General features: G+C 49.4%; 9 protein-coding genes across 9 annotated transcripts; 4 read left to right on the top strand and 5 right to left on the bottom strand.

Moving 5' to 3' along the window:
• Positions 1 to 100: 100 nt before the first annotated feature.
• On the bottom strand, positions 101 to 1,306 carry MGYG_05689 (hypothetical protein; the record flags this gene model as incomplete). Its single annotated transcript, XM_003173054.1, has 2 exons — positions 101 to 1,185; positions 1,237 to 1,306. The coding sequence occupies 2 exons, from the start codon at positions 1,304 to 1,306 to the stop codon at positions 101 to 103; spliced, it is 1,155 nt and encodes a 384-aa protein (XP_003173102.1).
• Positions 1,307 to 1,869: 563 nt separating this feature from the next.
• Positions 1,870 to 5,055, bottom strand: MGYG_05688 (chitin synthase 2; the record flags this gene model as incomplete). The annotated part of the gene is made up of 6 exons (XM_003173053.1): positions 1,870 to 1,884; positions 1,944 to 2,441; positions 2,497 to 2,898; positions 2,968 to 4,659; positions 4,724 to 4,896; positions 5,034 to 5,055. The coding sequence occupies 6 exons, from the start codon at positions 5,053 to 5,055 to the stop codon at positions 1,870 to 1,872; spliced, it is 2,802 nt and encodes a 933-aa protein (XP_003173101.1).
• A 476-nt stretch (positions 5,056 to 5,531) lies between these two features.
• On the top strand, positions 5,532 to 6,155 carry MGYG_05687 (hypothetical protein; the record flags this gene model as incomplete). The annotated part of the gene is made up of 2 exons (XM_003173052.1): positions 5,532 to 5,559; positions 5,590 to 6,155. The coding sequence occupies 2 exons, from the start codon at positions 5,532 to 5,534 to the stop codon at positions 6,153 to 6,155; spliced, it is 594 nt and encodes a 197-aa protein (XP_003173100.1).
• Positions 6,156 to 6,238: 83 nt separating this feature from the next.
• MGYG_05686 (catabolite repression protein CAT5) lies at positions 6,239 to 6,982 on the bottom strand (the record flags this gene model as incomplete). The annotated part of the gene is made up of 1 exon (XM_003173051.1): positions 6,239 to 6,982. One exon carries the CDS (start codon positions 6,980 to 6,982, stop codon positions 6,239 to 6,241), a length of 744 nt encoding a protein of 247 aa, XP_003173099.1.
• A 553-nt stretch (positions 6,983 to 7,535) lies between these two features.
• Positions 7,536 to 9,737, top strand: MGYG_05685 (hypothetical protein; the record flags this gene model as incomplete). The annotated part of the gene is made up of 4 exons (XM_003173050.1): positions 7,536 to 7,780; positions 7,945 to 8,705; positions 8,769 to 8,908; positions 8,967 to 9,737. The coding sequence occupies 4 exons, from the start codon at positions 7,536 to 7,538 to the stop codon at positions 9,735 to 9,737; spliced, it is 1,917 nt and encodes a 638-aa protein (XP_003173098.1).
• Positions 9,738 to 10,517: 780 nt separating this feature from the next.
• On the bottom strand, positions 10,518 to 12,035 carry MGYG_09096 (hypothetical protein; the record flags this gene model as incomplete). Its single annotated transcript, XM_003173049.1, has 6 exons — positions 10,518 to 11,172; positions 11,257 to 11,357; positions 11,447 to 11,514; positions 11,572 to 11,615; positions 11,701 to 11,881; positions 11,954 to 12,035. The coding sequence occupies 6 exons, from the start codon at positions 12,033 to 12,035 to the stop codon at positions 10,518 to 10,520; spliced, it is 1,131 nt and encodes a 376-aa protein (XP_003173097.1).
• Positions 12,036 to 14,496: 2,461 nt separating this feature from the next.
• On the top strand, positions 14,497 to 16,895 carry MGYG_05682 (interferon-induced GTP-binding protein Mx1; the record flags this gene model as incomplete). The annotated part of the gene is made up of 6 exons (XM_003173048.1): positions 14,497 to 14,517; positions 14,579 to 15,099; positions 15,143 to 15,720; positions 15,787 to 16,406; positions 16,460 to 16,603; positions 16,656 to 16,895. The coding sequence occupies 6 exons, from the start codon at positions 14,497 to 14,499 to the stop codon at positions 16,893 to 16,895; spliced, it is 2,124 nt and encodes a 707-aa protein (XP_003173096.1).
• A 526-nt stretch (positions 16,896 to 17,421) lies between these two features.
• Positions 17,422 to 18,606, top strand: MGYG_05681 (exosome complex exonuclease RRP4; the record flags this gene model as incomplete). The annotated part of the gene is made up of 2 exons (XM_003173047.1): positions 17,422 to 17,612; positions 17,682 to 18,606. 2 exons carry the CDS (start codon positions 17,422 to 17,424, stop codon positions 18,604 to 18,606), a joined length of 1,116 nt encoding a protein of 371 aa, XP_003173095.1.
• Positions 18,607 to 18,795: 189 nt separating this feature from the next.
• Positions 18,796 to 21,879, bottom strand: MGYG_05680 (oxysterol-binding protein 2; the record flags this gene model as incomplete). The annotated part of the gene is made up of 3 exons (XM_003173046.1): positions 18,796 to 20,864; positions 20,938 to 21,715; positions 21,844 to 21,879. 3 exons carry the CDS (start codon positions 21,877 to 21,879, stop codon positions 18,796 to 18,798), a joined length of 2,883 nt encoding a protein of 960 aa, XP_003173094.1.
• Positions 21,880 to 23,382: the final 1,503 nt, after the last annotated feature.

Here is a 23,382-nt window from a genome sequence, read left to right as displayed (position 1 = left end):
CTTATTCGTGACTCTTCTAAGAATATGCTAGATCTCACTTCTCCAAACACACAGCTCACTGTACCTTCAATAATGCCCTGAGTGATACCTGCGGATGCTTCTAATCATACGGCCAAACACGACGTATCTCTTCTAAAATAGCCTGATGCCCCTGTAAGGTTGGATGAAACAGCCTTGCTGTGCTCGGAGCAAAGGGTTCACGACCACCTTTGGCACTTACACTGTCATTGACACCTTGCGTCGTTGCATAGGGAAACTTTGCTTTAACAATTGCTACCCCACACAAAGCCCTTTCCCCCCAGTCCCCGGACAGGCTTGACTCATGCTCGCAGGTCTCGATATCAACGACTTCATCTGGGACCCAACTTCGGAACTCTACGTCGAAAAACCAAGTATCATCGCCGTTTACGGGTGGTTTTCCCGGTTGGCAGAAGCGGTGCTTGTCAAATCGAGGTGCCCAGTTAACCCATATTACTCTGTCATCCGATCGTGCCTCAATTATCTGACCAATTTTGGCATTCAAGTCCTCGCAGATCTTGTTCATTCTCTTCCGCAGCTCGACAGTGAGACTCTGATGCCACCAACCAGGCCAGTAACTTAGGGTATAGTTGTTGCAATCTTCTGTCAGTGAATCGTCGAAAAAGGCACTATATCCAGTCGCAAGGACCCTGAAGGAAGGCAAATCCCTCCTTTCCAGTAGCAAGTCTAGCATCGCGTTGTAGCCCTCGGCGAACTGACTGCTGTGTACGACCGCACTTGCAAAGTCTAGCATATTCTCGCATGAGCCAGAGAATGGGCCGTAGAAGTTATAGACACAGGCATTGAGCAGGTTAAAGAAACCCACGTCGTTGCCACCAATAGACAAAGTTGCAACACTTGCGTTCTCGACTTTGTCAATATACTCGGCCACCGACCTGTGCAACTTTCTCTCGGCACGGTTTGTGTATGTGTCCATGTCCAGCATCCTGACCCCTGAGCATGCTAGGAATTGGAAAGTATGGGCCTCTGGAAGCAAGTTGCTACGATTGAGCAGGCCTGGGTAGCTGTCGGCAAATTGCCAGCAACCATTGTCGACTTCAAAACCTGCGCCTACTCCAGCGGCATATGAATCTCCCAGGGCAGCATAATTTTGTAATTGAGTAACCGTAGGCTCTATTAGTAGAGTTCGATGGCCTGTGTTGTCTTCTATGTAGGTTTAGTCAGTGTGTATACGCAGCTGTCGGCGGAATGGCTTACCACCAGCCAACACAGTAGAGGCGCTGCTCGCCAGCCACAAGAAGAATAAATAATGACAAAATGCAGCCATCACTTATAAAACTGGGCTTACTTAGTTATGTGATGAGTATGAATGTGTGCGATGTGAATGTTTTGGTCGCGTGTATACATACGAACTTCCCCTGAATCTCACACGCTCTTACCTCGACAGCTACAGTAGTTGCAAAATCTCCATTCTAATGACAAAAACCTTTCACACTGACGCTCTGGGAGAATAGTATAGTAGTATACGTATTCATATTTTTATCATGCCTATATGTTACATGAAGACATCAAATTGGACTCCATGCAATCCAGCGAAAAGCGACGAAACAAACAGAACCCTTCGAGACCCCCCATCCATATCCATCCATACAGACATACACATATATACATATATACATGCGCTCCCGCAAAACAAGGGACGTAAAATGATGACGCGGGAGATAGGAGACGGAACATGGAAAATGCATAGCTACGTTTCTTACGTATATCATCAGGCGTGGGTATATTGAGTACATGAAGCCATTAAACCACCTGGCATACAAAGGCTGAACATGAAGGAAAATATACAAAGAGAAATAGAAATCAGGCGTAAAGGAGATAAGTCTATGTTTAAACACCACGGAACTATAGAAGGAGTTAGTACTGGGATTGATTGCAGAGAAAATAGTATAAGGAGGACATACCATTCTAACGACCAAAAACCACATTGCACCGATGAACCTGAACAAGGACAGACCGGCAACACTCCATAGAACAACAGCCATGTAGATGATGCTCCTCTTCTGGGAAGTATCTTGGCTGCTGGAATCGACTCTCTCCAGGCCGGCAGCGCTCAGTACGACGGCACCAAGGGCAAAGTTACAGAAGATCCAAGCAAGGACGACCGCACTTCTGAAGCCCTTGTAGTAATCTTCTTGCTTCTCGGATTCAGAGACAACGCGCGTCTCCTTGGGTGGCTTGTTGGCAAACTTTGCGAGCTCAGCTTCATACTGGGCGTTAAGATCGCCGTCATCCTGGGGGATTTCAACATCGACCTTGCCACCTGGCTTGAGGTGGGCTGAGGGCAGCTTTTCGGGTTTGTCGTCACCCTTAGTTCCCCATGTGATGTCGTGCGTATTGCAGAAGGCATAGATGTTAAGGACATTGATGTATGTCGGCGTGAGAAGGAGGTATTGTAGGAACTATTTTTGAGTTAGCCAGGTTACCCAACGGTAGAAAGAAGAAAAAGGGACTTACGCAAGTGAACATATGCCATGGATCGAAGAAGAGAATGGAGGCCAAGAACCAAAAGACATAGGTGGTCAGCAAGGAGACGAAGATGGAGAAGAACTGCAGGTTTTGGAATAGGGTAGCGAAGGTGAAGTTCCCGTCACGGACTTCGTTTTGTATAGATTTGACGGTGACGAAAATGGCTGCGAAGGTGAGGTATATCATAATCATGCACCAGAAACCGACCATGGTCATGTAGAACTTGTTTGATCCTTGCGGCCTATTACCCAGCGCAAGGACAAAGCATGTCACCAGTGTTGCAAGATACAGCCATTCGAAGATAACACCGAGAATACTGCCTGCTTTACCTAGGAGGTCTGCAGTGCCCAGGGAAGCAGTAAGAATGCGGAAAACCAGGAAGAAATTACCCTAGGATGATCAGTTAGACGGTATCTTTTTTTTTTTTTTGATCAGCTTAAAATCAAAGGGACGACATACGATTGCAAACCAGGCGAATAGGAGGTTGATAGTCTGGTATATGAATTCGATGATGAGCATGAGTTTACGGGCAAAGGAGTGATTACTCCTGCCGACCTGGTAGAAGTGCAGGATCGCATATACAGCCGCAAAGAAACTACCGTTAAGCCAGCGTCTTCGCTGCAGGATGAACTCGGGCATACGGTCAGGCACATCGGTCTCTCCAGTCGCACTCTTAACGTACTGCAGAATCCACTGGCAGTTACGCTTGGTGACGAGTTCGAAACACAGAATTCGGTCTTCGGCGAGGTACATGTTTGCAGTAAAGACGCCTGCATTAGCGCCATGCATCTTCTCACCGGCAAAGTACTTCTCCAATGGTCCCTGGCCATTCTTATCATTCTGTAGAGCAACGTACCGGTATGCCGAGAAGGCACCGGGAAGGACGGAGATGAAGCCAAAGGCAGACTCAAGCGGTTTATCGAGGATGTTGGACATCTTGTACTCGAAGTTCTGGCCGGCAACGAGCGGATTGAGCAGTTTCTTGCCATGGGACAACATGACCTTGATCTCACCGCAGGCGCCACCGCACATGGGTTCGAGGTCAAAGGCACGCCAGAGCTGGTATATACTCTGTCTGCCTGGTTTTGTTCCGGCGTCGAGGAGAACACAGATGTTGGGGTCGAGGACACGGCCAAAGGCCTGGAAGAACCATCTGTGGGAGTTGATCTTCTTCTGGTTCTTCTCCTTGAGACAGAAGAGGAGCTGCACTGGCATCCCTGGCCGAGGCTTGAGAATGACTTGGGTTCCCTTAACCTCCATGCCTATCTGGGTGGTATACTCGTATATGTGGGCGGTGACATCTTTACCATTGACCTGCTGTTTGGCAATGCCGTCTTGATAGACACCCAGACCGGCAAGGACAGCTCTCGTGCGTGGGTTGATCTTTCCACGGCCGTCTGAGACGATGCAGACGACAATCTTCTTCCAGGCTTCCTTGCCCCATGTCTTGCTGCTGGTGCGTGAGCACATGTACTCGATGTTCTTGAAGACACCGGCCATTGTTCGGGCGAAGAGAAATTCGTCTTCATTGTACATGGTGACTACAATGAACAGCTCGGTGTGTCGTGGTTTGGCAAACAGGCGCTGGCGCAAAGTGAACCGTTCCTGGTAAAAGTCCGCCGGGTCACAAGTAGCAGCCGAGTAGCGCATATGAGTGAACTCGTCTCTCTCTGGAGGTTCAGCGTGGTTTATCTGGCTGAGGAGCTTTGGTGGAATGGGGCAGTCGAGGACAAGGTTGCCGTTGAACAGCTGGACTTCTCGAACGGTCTTCCACCGTCTGATGGGCGCCGGACTGGGCGTGGGAGCCACGTTCAAGGCCATGTTGGGATCGTCTGTGTATCCATCTGTGTCTACCGGGTGGGGAGTATGCGAGAGATCGAAGTTGCTCGGCGTGTAGGAGGGTTCATGGTGCAGTATAGGGACGTGGTCTTCGTACTGCCGGGGAGGATAGTTCTGATGCGGCCTGTCGTAGTCGGATCCTGGTGTGACCGTAGGCTCGTAGGGTTGGGTATAGTAGGCGTCATGATGGGCCTCCGGAGACAGAGCCAGGGCCCCCGAACCTGCAATCGGTCTGGGAGGCGGTCTGTACGGATGTTCCTCTTCGTAGGCTTCGTTGTGGCCGTAGGAGTTTTGTATATTTTCAACAGAGTACTACAGCAAGTATCAGCACCACCACCATCACCAGCACCACAAAAAGCAAAAGAAACAATCTTACGGTTGGTTGATACTGCAGCCTATCCGCCGACGGCATCTCTAGATGTGTCATGGGCTGCTGCACCGGCTGGTGAAACGGGTTGTCTTCGAGCTGGTATCCGCCGTGGTAAGGCCGCGACGGCGACGCAGGCTGGTGAGGATTCATCGTAGGCGAAAGCGGCTCCTGCTCGGGCTCTGGAGACCGTGTTAGAAGAGATCAAAAGAGGACGAAGCAGCAGAGAGACGGAGCTCGCAGCCGTTAAATACGAAGACGCAAGCTGCGCGAAACAGCTTGCGACGACTTTTTCGTCAGGGATGGAGGAGCAGCTCACCGTGAAGCCGGTTGTAGGCCATCTTGCCGGGGTTTGTGCAGCTCTGGGACAAGCTGCTGGAGAGAGAGGGAGAGAGATGGTAAAGTAGGTTAAGCAGGCAGCACAGCAGGAGAGAGGGTGAAGATCTATTTAACGAGGGACTGGGAAGACAGCAGCTAAGCGAGCGCGAGGCTTTCTCTGTTCGTCTATCTCGCTGTCGCAGTGGCTGTCCTGCTTTGCTTCTTCTTCTTGATGCTGCTTGCTTCGGCTTCAGTTTGCCAAGTTCGCTGGTCGACCAAGCAACGCGCAGTTTGTGGCGCAGGATCTAATTATACCTGACACTCAGGGTCGGCTTGGTGAGATAGACGCAGCAGACAACGAGCTAACTCGCAGGTAAGCGAAGCTGGGGCAGAGGAAGACTCTTTGCTGATAGCGTTTAGGGCTTAGACGTCGTGAGGCAGAGACAGAGATATCTACAGAGACCGACAGGCAGCTGCTTTGACAGCGTCTGACAGGAAGATGGCAGCCGTTTCAGTGTTGTTCGTCTGCCTAGGGAACATCTGTACGTGACACACAGGCCTGTCAATAATAATAACTAGGGAGAGGAACAGAGGGAGAGATGGCGGATGGTGGGCTGACGAGACAGGTCGTTCACCCATGGCCGAAGCCGTGTTTAGACACATCTCGAGCAGCAAGGAGGACAAGACGGTGACCTTCTCGAAGCTGGACTCTGCCGGGACATGCGCAGCGCATATCCACGACCCTCCAGACCCGCGGACGATGTCGACTCTGAAGAAACACGGCATCACAGACTTTACGCACGCAGCCCGTCGAGTGAAAACGTCTGACTTTACCGAATTCGACTACATCATTGCCATGGACCAGGAGAACTACGACTCGCTGATGTACTCCCGCAGCAGGGTCAAGGGAGAGCAGCTCGCTGAGGTGAGGATGTTTGGAGACTTTGACGCAGACAGGCTGGCGGGCAGTGACACTAGCAGTGGGGAGAGCGAGGAGGTGCCCGACCCTTACTATGGCGGCAGAGACGGCTTTGACCGTGTCTATGAGATGGTCACCCGGCTGTCCCATGGGTTTATAGACTATCTGGAGAAGAAGCATGCCGCTGATGCTGCTGCCAATTAGAAGTCACCCTGTTTCTCTTTTTTTTTTTTTATATCTTACACCGGTAGTTATACATAGAGCCCTTTTATCTGGAGTATGCCCACTTATACTCGCTGGGAGATCTGGATGGCAGCCCGGCAGCCCAGTCTGATGACTCCTATAAGCGGTTCGTACGGTTTGGCCTCCTTTGCATCATTCTCGACCGCGTGATCCAGATGCTCGAGCTCCTCGTCCCTGATCCGCTTCAACGTCTGCACCAGCTGCCTCAGGTCGTCCGGCACCACCTCCCCACGGCTCTCGGCGTCTTCCATCCAGCCCGCCAGAACCCGTATCTGGTCGTTGTAGTGTGTTCCTATCTCTGTCTCTACGGCTTCCGTGCATGCCATGGCGGCTTCCCGGCCCATCACGCCCGTCGACCAGCCGAGAAAAGTTGCTGCGGCCTGCCAGACGGGGTACATGGCCGTTGGACGCACGCGGTGGGAGCCTAGCATCTCAGTGAAGACAGAGAAATGGCCGGCTTCCTGGTCGTACATGTGTTTCATCAGCGGGCGAAGGTGCGGGTGTGAACGCAGGACGGGGGGACTCTGGGCCGCGTAGATGAGCGTTGCTGCCAGCTCGCCGGCGTGGTTGACTCGGAGGGCGCTGCTCAGGTATGCCTTTTGCGATTCACTCAGCTGCATCATCTTCTTCCCGCCATTATCGTTGTTGTTGTTGGTGCTGTTGATGCTGTTGACGCCGTCGCTGGTACCCCGTGTAGAGCTGCTGTACCGAGCTTGTATGTATGTTGACTGCGCTTTTGATAGACACCCCCTGCACACCGGCCGAACTCGAGCGACCAACCCAGCCATTTCTCTCTTGTCTTCTCGTCTCCTCGTCTCGGCTTCTCTTCTATCTCCCTTTTTTACCCTCGTTTATCTCTTGTTTCTGCTGTTGTTTTTCTTCGTCTTCGCCAACTTTTGCTTTCGTCGACGTCAAAACTAAGCTGATCACGTGACGCATCCTTTCAACTTCAACTTTTTTCGTGGCGAAAAGAAAATGACGAAGACGACGAAGACGAAAAGAAGCCAAAGAAGGAGAAGAACGAAGCGAGCGTGCAAGCGGACGACTATCAGGAAAGATATCAAAGGGACACGCGCAGGGAAGAAGAGAGAGAGGCACACGGAGCTGCTCTGCGATATCCCAAGACCTCCAGCGTCTCCCCAGCTAGCTATCAAACCAACAACACCTCAACAGCCACTCATTAGCCGGACGTCCTCCTCAGCAACAGCAACACAGCAGCACCAGCGTCCGGATAATCTCTAGCCAAAGACTGCTCGCTCGACTCTTCTTGCGGCTACAAAGAAACGCAGGAAGAAGAACGAAGAAGCAAAAAACAAAAGGAAGAACACTCGCGCCTTCTCCATGGCTGACCTGGACGCTGAGCTTCTCGCCCTGGCGGGAGGCGATGATTCTTCCGACGAGGAATCTCCCGCCATCTCGCAGCAGAAGGACAAAGATAAAGAGCGCCAGGGCTCTGCCAGCAGCCCAGCCTCCAACGACCAAGACGACGACGCAGACAACATGGGTCGCAAGGGGATAGCCCGACCGGTCAAACGCCAGCGCAAGAGAGCCAGAGCTTACGATGAAGATGAAGAAGAGGGTGAGCTGTAAGTCACTTCTTTTTTTCCCTTTGCTGGTTTGCAGGGCCACTCTCAACTGTGGACACTCGAGCTCTGCCTTTCTATCAGATAGATGCCCCTCAACTTGGCCACCTGCAAGGCAAAAAATAATACAAAAAAGCTCTGTAGGCAGACAGCTAACAAGTATACAGCTCCTCATCCAGCGTTCACTCTCGCCGCTCGCTTCGATCAGCATCCATGTCCGAATCAGAGTCAGATACCTCTCCTCCCCCTGAGGAAAACCAGGGCCCCATATTCCCTTACGAAAAGCTATTCTACTCCGCCAAAGACAAGAGCGAAATCATGGCTCTGCCTGAAATTCAGCGAGAGGAGCTGCTCTCTGAACGAGCTCAGCAAGTCGACCGTCATAACCAGGATATTGCCCTCCGCCGTTTGTTGGCCAACAGAGAGCGAGAGGAAGCTCGTGCAGCCGCCAAGAAGAAGCGTAAGGCCGGTTCGGCTGATTTGGAAGATAGCCAGCGCAAGAGTTCACGCAAGAAGACTGTTCTCGGTGGACGCAAGGTAGGCGAGCCATCAGATGCGATCGAAGCCTACAAGCGTCAAAGAGAGCAAAAGGGGAAACGAGATGAGCAGCGTCGGCGTGATGCTTCCTCGCGAAAGAACAACAATACCGGCAGTTCTCCCGCTCGAGAGGCAGACGGTGGAGACGCCAGCGGTGAAAGTGAGGTCGAGTGGGACGATAAGCCTCGACGCCGGAGTGTCTCGCCTCCACCTTACGATCCCCCCGCTGAACTGCGCGATCTACAGCGTGCTAGAATCGCACGCAGCGGCTTTGCCCAGGTCTGTTTCTACCCGGGTTTCGACCAGGCCATCAGTAATTGCTACACCAGGGTAACTCTGGGGCCAAACCCGACAACCGGCGCACCAGAGTACAGAATTGGCCTTATCAAGAGTATGTCCATATATATATATATATCCATTTCTTAACTTATAGTCCTTGGCTAACATTGTTTAGAATTCACTGAAGGACGCGCGTATGCCATCGAAGGGCCAAATGGACGCAACTTTGTTACCACTCAGTACTGCGTTCTCGCCCATGGTAAAGCCGAGAGAGCTTTCCCATTTATTATGTGCTCCGAGTCTCCGTTCACTGAGGTATGGTCTTCTCTCTTAATGAAACAAATTATTGAGTATAAAAAACTGACATCATTAGGCTGAGTTTAACCGTTATCGAAAAACCATGGCAGTGGAAGGTTTCAAGATGCCCACAAAGTCCGCTGTTGATAGAAAAGTGGCGGACATCAATCGCCTGCTAGCACACGACTTCACTAAGGAGGAGCTCGAGGAGAAACTGCGTCGCCAGGGCACAAACGACAACAAACAGGCCGTCTACAACCGTATTCAGCTCGAACGCCGCCGCAACGAGGCCATCGCCAGCAAGGATGAAGCCGCTATCGCTGAGTGTGATGCTGAGCTCGCCCGTCTGACTGGGCCCAAGCTCGCCTTTGGCACCACGCTGGTCAAGCCCCGCCCCAGCGAGAAGTCGCAGCAAGAACGTCTTGCCGACCTGAACATGCGTAACCAGAAGCTCAACACTGAGAATGTGCGCAAGGCCCAGCTGGCTGAACGCAAGGCAGCCAAAATAGCTGCCGCAGCCGTCGCCCGAGGAGAGGCCGTCGCCGATCGCTTTGCACGTGTCAAAACCAGAGCAAGGACATACTACGAGTCCACAGATGGCCATCTCGTTCCCCTTAAGCCTGAGGCAGCCATTGCAGACCGCAGCCGCGCCATCACCCCGGCCAGTAACAACAACACCGATGCAACCAACACGCCTGCCAACGGAACCAGCCCAAGCAGCGGTACTCCAGCCAAGCCAGCTACTCCAAAGGTCTACAAGGGCGTTCCCGTCATCCGCCACCGGCCTACAGACGAGGATAACATCGCCGCCCTGGACTTTGACTTGGACATCGACATTGAGATCTGATCCGACTATCAATATTCATACGTTTAACTGACTATTTCTACAATTGTATCACCATGACTTTTCCTTCCTTTCTTTTTCTACCTTACCTTTCCCTATACATGCGCGGCTTGGAGTTATAGCGACGGAGAGGAGCTTGGCTGGGTCTTTTATCTTGTTTTACTGCCTCTTTACTGCCTTCTACCGAATAATACAAAATGTCCCGTCTAACTCCTTTTTCTTTTCTCATCACTATCATAGAATTGAAGTAAGTTTTAGGTTTTCCTCTTCCAATACTGGAGTAAACGCTAGACGATGATGCTATGCTAACCAGTTCAGCGTGATCGGGATGATCAGGCTTACTATTTATCCGCCGCAATTCTGATTTAGCCCATGGTAGAGGACTATTTTCGTTTTTCAGCAGCGAGAAACGAGCTTTCCCTAGCATCTTGGATGAGGAATAGGGAAATATTATCGTTTATCCATCTTTTAAGTGACAAGGTTACTAAATTCTGCAGCAACCATGCGTGGGGCGACCCGTAGTTAATACTTGGATACCTTATCCAGTCTCATACTCCGGTCCAAGAGCGTGTCTTTAACTGTGCAGTTAAAGACTTCATGCCTGCCTGAGTACAAAGGAAGACAAATATAAAACGTGGCTCCCGCTTCACCCTATTCATACTATCAAAATATAGAAACCTAAAAACTTGTGCTTGGTGCAGTTGGGAAGCTGGCAGTTATCTCGGAGCCCTTGAACTGATACCCCTCTGGAGAAAGATCTAAATACAATCCAAGATACAAACTCTATTGGTTCCCGTCTATATCTCTAAAGTCTATGGACACTTCTTGCTGATGGTTCAGCAAGACACGAACAAAATCATTCACTAACTCTGGCCCTGGATCAGCGACAGTCACTGTCATAACAGAACGGTTCTGGAACGTGCCATTGATGGGCTGCAATCCTCCCACTGGACTGATACCAACCCCCGGCTGCTCTACCCCAAGTTGATCATCCAAGACATGCGATCTTAACGAGTTTCCTGGAATTGCTCCACCGCAATGATCTCTGTTATGGCCTGGCGGAGAGTCTATACCAAGCAAGAAATCTGCAGCAGACCCCTGCTGCCAAAGCGCGTCATCACCAGTACAATTTGGCATACCAGGCTCCCCAGTCACGGTCTTAAATTGCTGCTCATCAAAGCTAAAGTCAAAACTAGATAGGTCGTACGCTGTCATGAGCATGTCTTCGTGAGCGGTAGGGAACGGGCTGACAGTTCCAGAAGGGGTATCCAGTTGTCTAGTTTCGCTGATTGAGTCTGTTTCATCATATATCGGCATCTTTGGATCGTGGTGCACCATTCCCTCGTTATTAAAGTAGGGGTATGGGTTGCTATTGATATGAGATGGCTCTGGAGAACTCATGCAAGTCCTGCCAACATTACGGGAAAGAAACGTGTAACTAGACGATGCACAATGAACCTTGTTTAGTGAATCATGCAAAAGGATGGCGGATGTGCGTGCGTTGCAGAGACGGAAGACTCACTGGTTCTTGAGAGCGTTGGGAGACCGAGACGGAAAGAGTTCATTTCGAATGCGCAGCCAGCAACGTCCATGCGTCTGAACCGCATTCCATAAAGATTGGCTCTTGATGTCGAAGTTAGCTCCATGGAAAATGAGCAGTTAACCAAAACTGAAAGTGAGAGCGAAAGTGAAAGGGGTGGGACTAGACCTACCTCTAAATGAGTCCACTTAGACCGATCGAGCGCCGGATCAAGGGCATGCTGCCATCTTTTAGCACATTCTATGATCGTTAATATCAATCCCATATCAAGAACGGTTTGGTCAAACAGCAACGTACGATCTGCTGTACGATGAGGGATATGATGTGCCACCCGAATCCACCTATGCCGAAAGTGATGATGTCAAAATGCTGCACTGGGCGGACGATCAGTTGAAATATATAATAAAGTAGAAGCCTTTGTACTACACCTTGCCTTCGGACTCTATAGCCTGAGCCAGCAGCCTGTCTTCTTCGGGAGTCCAGAGACCTTTTCTGAGGTCTCCACTCAACACGTTGAACCAGCGTTTCCGGCAGTCCTTGTTTGACCTCCCTGGCAACGACAGGGCTATCTTCTGCCAATTAGTGGTCTTAGTTGGGTCATTTGATGCTAGTTATGTTACCCTAGAACATTCAATATATGTATATATATGCCAGAAGTGGCTGGGAACATCGGACATACCAGTCTCTTGCTTATTGAACTCACGAAGGAGAATTGCATCTTCGTCTCGAGTCCATCTGTTGATCCGCCGAGTAGGTTCCATAAACAAGCGCTTAGACTGAACCAGTTACGCAACAATGTAACCTATCCAGACTTATGTTCTATTTTCAACTCAACCACCCATTGAAAAAAGGGTCTTCAGCGTAAAGAGAAAGGGTGTGGATTTTAAGTAGTTAACAGAGTGCGGGCAACTTGAGCCTCATGAACCAGGGATCTGGATTGACTTAACGCCTAACGCCGCCGGGACGTGCGTGTCCGGTGGGGCTATCCGCCTTGGCAACTTACGTAATTGAAATGTATCAAACATCCCTCAGCCTCGCAAAGCTCTCTCCTATTCGGGCTAGTGCGTCCCTGCTTGCTTCTTTCTTGTTTGAGAATGCGGCTGGGCATGCTGACTAATGCATTCATCAACCATACTGCAGTTGTTGAAACTTCTCTTAGCAGATCCCGACTTCCTGCAGGCAACAGTCCATTCCATCTGACCTGACCCGGGAACCCCGATGTCAACCTCACCTGACCTCGCAGCTATCTAGATACAAGTCGAAATCTGCTCCATGCATCCTGCAAGCTGACATCCCCGAATTCACGTCGCTTTTTTTAGCCGCTTAATGCGTTACTAATTAACTATTCTTGCAGAAATGCTCTCTAATTAGCTTATGAAGATATGGAGTACTAATTATCTCATCACCGGCAGGGATCTGGCCAGCGTCCTACATCAGCGGTCATGAATATTGGCCTCAACATACAGCTACTTTTCGTACCTACTCTGGTCCATCCTTCTTTGACTCTGGGCCATCCCTCTTCCCCCCGGAGCTGTGGCTCATCTATCTATCTACTCTTGGATATCCAACTCCCAAATCAGGACTATCGACTCAGCCATGTAAAATATAGCCGATGACCTTTACCAGGGGGGTTTTCCCACATTGGCTCTAGAGAAGATAATCAATTACGTATATACATACGTCTCACAAACTAAAGTGGAACAAAAAGTACATCACAGATGGATGGCTTGCCTTTGGGAAGGCTGTCGTGGAGAAGTGCCCCCCGATAACGGGCCCTGTTTCCGACGTCCGAGACCCCTGAGTGGCTGGAAACACCACATGGAGATCTAGCTGCTGACATGCGGTAGTGAAGAAGGACAAAGAAATTATTGATACAGGAATTGTTATTCTAGTTTTCACCTACAATATTGTGACTGGCGGAGAGTTTCTCTCGCTCGGAGGTTTGTTAAAGGAGAACCTCCGGTCGTTCAGGGGATACAGCCACTGATAATAAAGCTACGTACAGCGCTCATGGTGGTGGGCATGCGCCCTTTGACGACCGTACGAAAATCTCCAAGTGAGACGGGAAATTCGGGGTAAAAATCCCGATAAGAGGCAGTTAAGACTGGACAGCTTACTTCAGGCCTGCATAGGCATGTGTCGTCATGCGTGCAAGCACACGCATATTTGCTATTGCGCAGGTAACTAAAACTAAAGGCTGGCTGCCGGAAGTCTATGTCAATTAGCAATCCTTGTGAAGCGGCGATGCCGTCGGTGTAGCTTTGAGGTTGCCCGACCAGAATTGCAGCCACATGGTGCATGGTATCGCTATTCACTGCCCTGTCTTGCTTTGTCCGTATTTCGTCCCGGGAGAATTCATACCCATATTCAGGAAAAATGAGACATTCCACGGGACCACGCTTTAAGACGGGGAATACTTGTCGATTCAACCTCCCAGTGGTGCATCGGGCAGTCTGCAAACCCGGCCACGTAGGGACTGGCCAGACCCTGTTTAAATTCTTGATCTATATGCCTGCCCAGGCTTTTCTTTGACAGCACTGGCTGACTGCCCCTAACAGGCGATTTGGACTACAAACAAACTAGTTTCTACCCGGAAGGTACTTTAGGCTATTCCTACGACCCGAGACCTCTGCTATATTTTATACCACCAGTACTCAAGGTGTAAGTAACTTACAATGCTGATAAACTAGGGCTCCAAAAAAAAAAAAAGAAAAAAAGAAAGAAAGAAAGAAAGAAAAGAAAAAGAATGGAAACCCTTTCCTCTATATTAGTGGATTACTGAAGAAATGACGCTCTAAACTGCCTAGGTAGCTATCAAAGCAGTAACTAACTTGTGAGATGTTTCCTATACCTGTCGCTTACCGCTGTCTTTTAACATCAGATTCATTAATCCTCAACCTGAAGCTATGCATCCCTCTCCATGCATATACCCTCATCTAATCTATATTCTATATATGCATTTCTCCCCGTTTGCTCTTTGATCTGGAAACATGCTTGGATATTTCTTTGAAGAGTATCTACAAACGGCGTAATTCGCCTTTGTTCCCTACTGATAGTAAAGGCTAGAGTATCATGATTTATTTTGGATTTCAAGGGATATAAGCAGCCTGATGCGCTCTATCAAGCCCAAGATTTCAATCCATATCACATCAAAATAGGACAATATTTTGTTATTCTAAGGGAACATCTGCCAGTTCCTCTCCTCAGGCTGCAAGAGCCATCATGAAAATCCCAAGTGCTCCTGTAAGTTTATCAATATCCTACCTGACTGTAAAAATTGTCCAATAACTAACATTTATCTTAGAGGAAGGAAGAGGAAGAGCCCGCGTATGTGCTAGCCACTGATGGCACAATGTCATCAATCGAAGCTAGCATGGTATCTGACTCTCTGGTTGGGCTGCAAAACGTCGAACAGCGCGACCTAATGAACCTGGTTGACCGTCTTCGCCGTGCAGGTCTAAGTTCGGTGCTGCAGCTACCACAAATCGTCGTTTGTGGTGATCAATCTTCTGGCAAAAGCTCTGTTCTTGAAGCCATAACAGAGATACCCTTTCCTCGGAAAGAGAACCTCTGTACCCGTTTTGCAACTGAGATTATCATGAGGCGAGACGCGGAGTCTGCGATTCATTGCAAGATAAACCCTAACACCGGCCGTGCTGACGATGAGCAACTCGAACTCCGCAAGTTTTCCAAGTCTATCCATGACTTTACTGAGCTTCCTTCGGTTATTGATGATGCAACTACTGCCATGGGTCTGAATGACAGAACCGCATTTTCAAGGGATGTGCTGAGCGTTGAAATTTGTGGGCCTGATCTCCCTCAGCTGTAAGTCTTATTAGCATACTGGCCTTAAAAAATGTCTAGATAGATTGCTTACGTTTTGGGTAGTACGTTGGTTGACCTGTCCGGCCTCATCCATTCTGCCAATAAGTCAGTCAGACGAGGACGTCGAACTTATCAAGTCTCTAGTTGAGAGCTATATTTCACAGAATCGGACCATCATTCTTGCTGTAATCTCCGCAAAGAATGACTATGCCAACCAGGTCATTCTTAAAAACTGTCGTAAATTCGACCAGAATGGCGCACGAACCCTTGGAGTGGTTACAAAACCGGACTTTTTACGTCCAGGGTCTGACAACGAGAAATCATGGCTTGACTTAGTGAGAAACCGAGATATCTACTTTGAACTCGGATGGCACTTGTTGAAGAATCGCAGTGATGACGAGCACCACCTGTCGCTTGCTGAGAGTAACAGCAGAGAACGTGTCTTCTTCAGCACGGGAAATTACAATGATCTCCCTCGAAACGTCAAAGGAATTGATACCCTCCGCCAGCGTTTGAGTGAACTTTTATTTCATCATCTAAAACGAGAGCTTCCAATCCTGAAAGAGGAGCTTGACAAAATGGCAAACGGCGTTCGCCTGGAACTTCTACACCTTGGGAAAAGTCGTGGCACGATAGCCGACTAACGGGCATACTTGGCAGACTTCTTTGGATCCGCTAATGATATAGTTAAGATGGGGATAAATGGAAATTATGAAGGGGAATTCTTTGGTACGGTCAACGCTACAGAGCGTATCGACAGCAAAGAGAATTCTCGTCGCCTCAGAGCCGTGGTCCAATATCTGAACGTTAAGTTTGCAGCCCGTATGGACCAGAAGGGCCATAAATATCATGTGAAAGATGATAATGAAGAGGATGCAGATAAGCCAACATCAGTGTGCCCAACAGTAGCTGGATGCCCTGAGGAACTGTCTCGTAAAGAGGCAGTCAAACGGGTAGTTAGAATTCTTGAACGCAGCCGTGGACGCGAAATTCCAGGAACTTTCAACCCAATGATAACTAGCCACCTGTTCTGGGAGCAATCTGAGGGATGGAGAGCCATAGCACAAGATCATGCTAACAAGGTTGCTACTAAATGCAAAGATTTCCTGCTCCAGGTTCTAGAGCAAACCGCACCACCCGATCTAAGGGCCCGGATTATGAACTTAACTGTCACACCTGCTCTTAAAGCTGCCCATGAGGCTGCCTTGGATGAAATTGAGCGAGTTGAGCAAGATAAGAAGAGACATCCAATAACATACAACAATCACTTCACAGATACCCTACAGAAGATTCAGAATCGGCACTCGGTAGCTGAAGTGGAAAAATAGCCAACAAATCAACAGTAAACGTTTCTGAAAAGACATTTACTGGTGGTGCTGGGTATGAAGACAGGGAGTACATTCGACTCGACACGTTCCTCTCTAATCTCTCCAATACCACGAATAAGGACATGGACAAATTTTCCGCGGAGCAAGCACTTGACACTCTCGATGCGTATTACAAAGTATGTCCTAAAGATGAGTTTTGTCTGTAAAGTAGCTAACATTTGTGTATAGACCGAGAGGAAATACTTTATTGATGTGGTTGCTAAACAAGTCATCGAGCGTCACTTGGTTGCACCCCTTGCCGACGTTTTCGCACCAAGAATACTGGCACGCTACAGTGACAAACAGATCCATTTCCTAGCTGCTGAAACGACTGATGTGATACACCGACGAGAGCACTTGGATAATAGAGGCAAGATCTTGAAGGAGGGACAGGAAGCCTTCTACATGGCTATGGGACAGGAGGAGTAATTTTCAATGTGGATTGGTTAGCTGCTGAAGAGCTCAATGGGAGGACAAACGTCTCAAAGGATGGTAAATATCGATGAACGGGAACTGGGAGAATGTGAAATCATAAAGGTGGAAATATTTAGGCACTCAATAGAATGGAAGCAACTCTACTCACGAGCCTAACGCCCTGTAATTTAGCAGTCCATGTTTTCAGCTGCAACATCCGTAAGACTAACAAGCTACAACATGCTTCATTTGCTAAAAATCTACAATGTAATATCAAGCATGCTAGCCCATGGAACAGCTATAGAAACAAGCCAACTTTGTAGCTTGCAGTCAACGATGCAAAGTTGAGCTTTGAGAAGCCTTTAGATGCCAAGACTTGAGCTTCTCGCACCAAAAAGTTTCTCTGTCGCAATCTCTCGACTTCAACTTAACCGCATTAAAAGGAACAACAACCAGGATCAACACAGCACATCGGCTTCCCGGAGCTCATATCGATTGTACACGCTCATACAAAAGCTATCAACTTATTACCACTTACAGAATGGCGATTACTATCCTACCGCCGACGTTTGACGACTATCGACCGACGACCAGTGATGAGGGACAAGACTCCGATGAAGAAATGGACATGGGCGATGATAGCAGACCGGCAAAGAGAGCTCGTCTATCTGGCATAACAGATACTATTGTTACCCCTGGAGAGATAATCACGGATGACCCGCAATGGATGAGGTGGGTTGTGTCTAATTCCGTACTGCTCCATTATTAAATTGCCTGAGCTAATGGCTGAACCTTTCACAGAGGACATGGAACTTTCACGCCTACGGTACCGGTAACAACAAATATAATAGCGACTGTAGCTGGTACAGTGCTTAAGACCAATAAGCTTCTCTCGGTCTATCCCCTACGCGCCCGCTACACACCTGAAATAGGCGACTTGGTGGTTGGCCGAATAGTCGAGGTGCAATCAAAACGATGGAAGGTTGATGTTTCGGCTCCATTACTTGCACAGCTACCTCTCTCAGCGATAAATCTGCCAGGTGGAATCCTACGCAAACGTACAGCGGCGGACGAGCTGCAGATTCGCTCATTCTTTAACGAAGGTGATCTCGTGGTGGCAGAAGTACAGAGTGTTCATGGAGACGGCGCTGCATCATTACACACCAGGTCATTGAAGTACGGGAAACTACGCAACGGCTTGTTTTTGGCTGTTAGTGGAATGGGTGGTGGTAGCGGGACTGCTAGGGGTACAGGTGTAGTGAGGTCGAGAAGGCAAGTGTGGACGATTGAGACTGCATACGGTGGTCCAATTGATGTCATCCTTGGAGTGAACGGGTATATATGGATCTCCAAACACGTTGGTGAACCCTCAGATGAAGGTGCGACTGGGTCAAAGTCGAAACAAGTCTCGTTCACACGACTAGAGGATATGGTCAACACGTCGATGTATTCGAGTCAGAACGATGATATTTCGCTGGCTACGAGGAAGGAGATTACAAGAATTGCTGGGTGTATTCGCGTTCTGGTTGAAGGAGGAGTGAAAGTTGACCAGGAAACGGTCATGAGAGCCTATGAAGCCAGCTTGGCTCTGGATGACGAGGAAGAGGACAGTGACATGGAGGGGGACGATGGCCGAACCATAACTCATAAGGAGGGTCGGTACTATCTTGGTGGTGAGAAAGCGAGTAGACTTATAGCTACTGTCTTGAGCCGAAGACTTCATTAATTAATATCTGGGATGGTTAGGTCAAATAGACATACCAATAGGCCTGGACATTGCTTGGTATTCCAAGGCGAAAAAGGCAGGCCAACAGTGAAAATCAACTGATGATAGAGCATAATATGACGGACAGGCAAATACTCCCCAAAAAGCCACCCAAAACTGCCATCTCTATCCCTCCGTTTGTCTAAATAATTATAACTGGAAGATGGGTGTGGTCCCCGTCCACTCACCCTTTGCTCTCTCTTCCCAGTATCCATCCTTGCCTGTACGGAGTTTCCATATATCATCTCCGTTATCTAGGCCGTCGACATCAACCTGTGTAAACCACCTAGGGCGCCATGTCTCGCCCTTTTGCTCCATCTCTTTCCTGCGGTGACGCTGGGCCTCTTCTAGCCGTGCCTTTACGTCTTCTGCTTCGTCGACATTGCCTTCTTCCAGGGCGCGTTGATCAGGACGAAGGCGACTATCTGTTTGAGGTAGTTTCCGCTGCTCAACCGCTGTGATTTCATTCAAGGTCACTGCAAATTCAGTCAGGCCGTAGTGTTTCTGTGGCTTGTCGACCAGGGGCCCAGCAGCCCATATGGTCTTGTCTGTCAAGCTCCCGTGCTCCGTCAGCTGGAGGGACGAGGTCCAGTTCCCTTGCAGACCAAGTGGTAGTTCTTCGCCATGTGTATCGTAGGCTTTGACTGTAACCTCTTCGCTACGGCCGGAGAACATGCCTCCAACTTTGAATACGGCGATTGTCTTTTGACCGGTGGTCTCGTTGAGCACACACATCTCGCCGACAGGTTCCACATACTTCTCGCCGGCAATAATATTACGCAGGAACTGGGTACCAGCAGACCAGCTGAAATGCTCCCCACTCGAATGAAGCGTTAACCGAGACTTGCCCTCAGTGATAATCTCGACGGATTTTCCCCAGAATTTCTGCGTAGGCCTGGGGGATTGAATAAAACTCCAGTCGCGCGAGTCTGCCTGCATTGCTAGCTGGACGGGTCTATGAGAGACCTTTTCGGCAATGAAACGGAACCCTCTCTCTGGAAGGACAAGCTCATACGTCTCGCCTAGCATGGGGTTGAAAGGCTTGCGAATAGTCCGCTCTTTGATTCGAGAACTAGAAAACTGCGAGAGCGCAAAAGCGGTCACATATATCAACCGCTCCAGAGCATCAGTAGCGTTGGCCGCCTTGTCAAGAAGCTGGGAGTATTCAAGCTGCTCTGCGGCTCGCTGTAGAAGAGAAAGAGGCTCGTTGGCGGACACAGGCATTGATATAGTCGATAGATCCTTGCCAACATTCTTACGCATGAAGCTAATCAGACTTGGTGGTAGGCCAATTGGTGGCTCTATCCTTGATCTGCGGGGCGGTGCTTCCATCGGTAAGGGAACAAGCGACCGTGACTTTACTGGGAACAGTGAGGATGAGGAGTCGAGTTTGAAGTCGCCTCGTAGGAACTCGTCTCTATCATCCACATCACTGCCAGAAGATGACGCAGCATCGTCATCAACAGCCGTGACCACGCTCTTTGAGTCTTCCTCGCCACTGTCCTGGTGAATCGTTAACAAGGGAGAGATGTTACCTCCATCCATAGCATCGAAAAACTCCTCTGAATCAGAATCAGCGGTTACGTTTGAATGAACAGGCCGCAGTGCTATCGGCGTCCTCGAACGGTTTCGGTCACTTATTAGGGTATTAAACTCGGAGACGACTGCGTTCAGGTCGTGAAGTAGTGCCATCAGGTCTTCATGAACACCAGACCCAATTGCGGTTTTGAATGAGCTGGTGTCGAAATAGGAGCCTTCGTTGCTAGCTGGAGGAGTTTGCTGTGGTCCTAGAGGTGACAGAGCCGGACGTTGCGTGGGCGTATTGCTGCCACTGTCACCTTTACCCTTGAGTTTCCAGAACGACCTTTTCTCCTTGCTTTCAGAGCCATCTCCGGGTTGCGAAACACGACGTACACCGTTTGCTGGGCTTTGATTACCCTCGCGGTCTGGGGTGGGCATGAGGTACTTTGGGTCTGTATCCTTAGCCAGCTGGCGAACCTTATCCCTCGAAGCAGATACCGATCCAACTAGTCGTTCGATAGTTTTCCAATCCTGGGACTTGGGTTTATTCTGGCTGTGCCTCCTGGTGATCAAGGTAGGCACCTTAAGCCTGCCATCCTCTTCCTCCACAGTATTGTCTTGATTCGATGCTTTCTCGAGCGCCTCCTTCCAGGCCTGAAACTCGGGGTTATTTAGTGCACGTAGATGCCATATTTCCACTCCGGAGTCGATAGATATTTCTCTCGTATTTTCGTTCGGTAGCAATTGCGGCCAGAGTCAAGGGGATGGCACCTCTCAGAGCAGAAGAGTTGCGATCATGGTAGTATGATAGGGTCGATGAGTTGAAGTCCAGCGAGAAGAACCGTCGGGCATAGCCTTGGTGTCGCTTACGGCGTCTTTTTGACAGTATACCGGTATGCACGGATGGCGCGATGCTCGCAGACGAGTCTGTTACAGTGGGTGGCCCATTTGAGCTGCCTGGGGCCGCAGCACTGAACCCAGGCCGTCCTCGCTGTTGAGCCCGTGCCTTTGCCTCTGCTTCTGTCTCGGTCGCGCTGAGTTTTGGGCTCGGGCGCGAAGGTGCCTGTGATCCGATCGGGCCAGCTGCGGCTTGGGTGTGATGGACTTGGTGTCCAGAGCGTGGCGGGCAGCTAGTCGGATAGGTGAGCAGGACGAAGGTAACCGTCTTGGAGATTTGTTTAGAGAATGTGTTGTCGAAAACAAGAGCGTAGTTGCCTCCCTCACTGGAACCCACGTCATACGTTCCCTGAGATATCTTGTCAGCCTCGCATTTCCCTATCCATTCGATCGGTTTCAGCCCAACGCCCTTAAGCTTCTCCGTAATTAAAAGTGAAGAATCCGCCTGTTTCGCAGGGCCGTTGTTCTCCTTTGAAAGGTCGTTGATGTCACTCCCTGTGGTTTGCGAATATGTAGACGCAGCACTGTTGATTGCAAGCCCTGACGCGCCGGGATGCTTGAAGATTCCGAAATTGAGCGACTTCTTGTGTGGCTGGATGCTCCATGATATCGTATGCTCAGGGCTGACGTTTATCCAGCGGACGAGATATGACTGAGACAAATAAGAACACAGTAACAGACATTAGCCGCTATGGATATATCGACGGAGGGGCATCGGGGCAATCTTGAATCATCCAGGGCTCCCCTGCGGGTTGCAAAAGGGGGTTCGGCGCTATTTACCTTGCTGTGTATCTCCAATTCCTCCATGCCCGCCATTTTTGCACAAGAGTAGGTGGCTGGTATATGATGGGCGGCGCAGGATTCAGGTCTTTGGTTTCTTGTTCTTCTTCACGGGTCAAGCAAGGACAACCAGCCCGCGGTAGATTATCCGATCATCCCGGTCGTTGAAATGGACAGGTAAGCAGGTCGTGTTATATATGGACGGACAAGGGGGCACGAGTTAAAGCGGCTCCAGCACCCACGTGGAGTCTGTCGTGAGAAACCGATAATCTCGTTTATCTCGAGACCAGCGTCTGGAATGTTTTGTATATATCGTGTTGTTTGTTGTATCTTTTTCGACTTTTTCATCGTCTTTCCTTGGATGTTTTGATTGCATCGTCGTAACGATCGGCGTCTTTTATTTCCTTTTTGGGCCTCGATCATCATGCACAGACCACTTGACTTTAAAGTGGGTCTAGTATTACTAATTAAACTCAAAAAGTTACTTCATTTCTATCACGTGAAACCGAATCACATGATAAACACTATTCACTCATTATTATTAGTCCGTTGGATAGAGTGTATGACATAATCCAAAAGGTTGTCACCGTCAACTTCTCTCAAACGACGAGCCAGACTGAGCAGAAGGCAAATCAACCGACGTCGTCCCTGTCGAGAGGATGAGAATCAGCTGCTGGCGAGACTGGAGCCAGGATAGCCAGAGACTACGGAGTGCTCGCTGGTTAGTTAGACACACAAACCACTGCTAGTCAAACTACATGGATTAGAAGTGCTACCACCGGCAGCACGATATGGCAGAAGTACGCCCTTATATCATGCCCGGATAAAGGTTAAATAGTAACTGCGGATGAAATAGAGGCTACTACGCCTCGGATCACCGCTCCAGCTTCGTGGCACAATCACTCGACTTCACCATCGTAAAAAGTGGCCCTTACTCTCGATTCTTCAGCTTTGCCTACCTGCCTTTTCGTCAACCTGGTCATTTCCTGTTCTGATCCACTCCCACTAAGCACACTTATTGCAGAACTATCACTTTGCTGGAAGAGGCGCGTTGAAAGGGTTCTTAAAAACCACAGGCTATTCCTACCTGGCGTTCGCGAGATACCCATCTTTGCTCTCTATACCGTCTATACGAGTCAGTGACAGCAGTTAAGGAGATTTTTGTAGTCATTGGATATGAAACCGAGTATATTTGGTATCAAAATAGGGGCTCATGGGGGCCGTATCGAATACCTGACCTTGGCCATGCCGTCCTTGGTGGAGGAACAGGTTGCAGGCAAATCCTATCTTCCCGGTAATCATACGATGGCAATGGTCAATAGAAGTGTCAAGCATGTGCGTCGACTTTCTCCCCGAGGTCTATTCTCAGTAGCGAACCCAAACCGATTGAATTGAGTTCTACAGACTCAGAAAGTTGGCTTGCTGGTATAATGCAAACCTACAATGGTGTTGCAGAAGACCAGTGTTATGGTCTAAAGACGCAAAGATGAGACTTTCCTCCAGAGTCTGGCCGAACTCTGGCTGAGCCGAGCTTTCGAT

Source organism: Nannizzia gypsea, genomic scaffold, assembly GCF_000150975.2.
Source record: "Nannizzia gypsea CBS 118893 supercont1.4 genomic scaffold, whole genome shotgun sequence".
Lineage (NCBI taxonomy): Eukaryota > Fungi > Ascomycota > Eurotiomycetes > Onygenales > Arthrodermataceae > Nannizzia > Nannizzia gypsea.
This window is presented reverse-complemented; position numbering and strand designations above follow the sequence as displayed.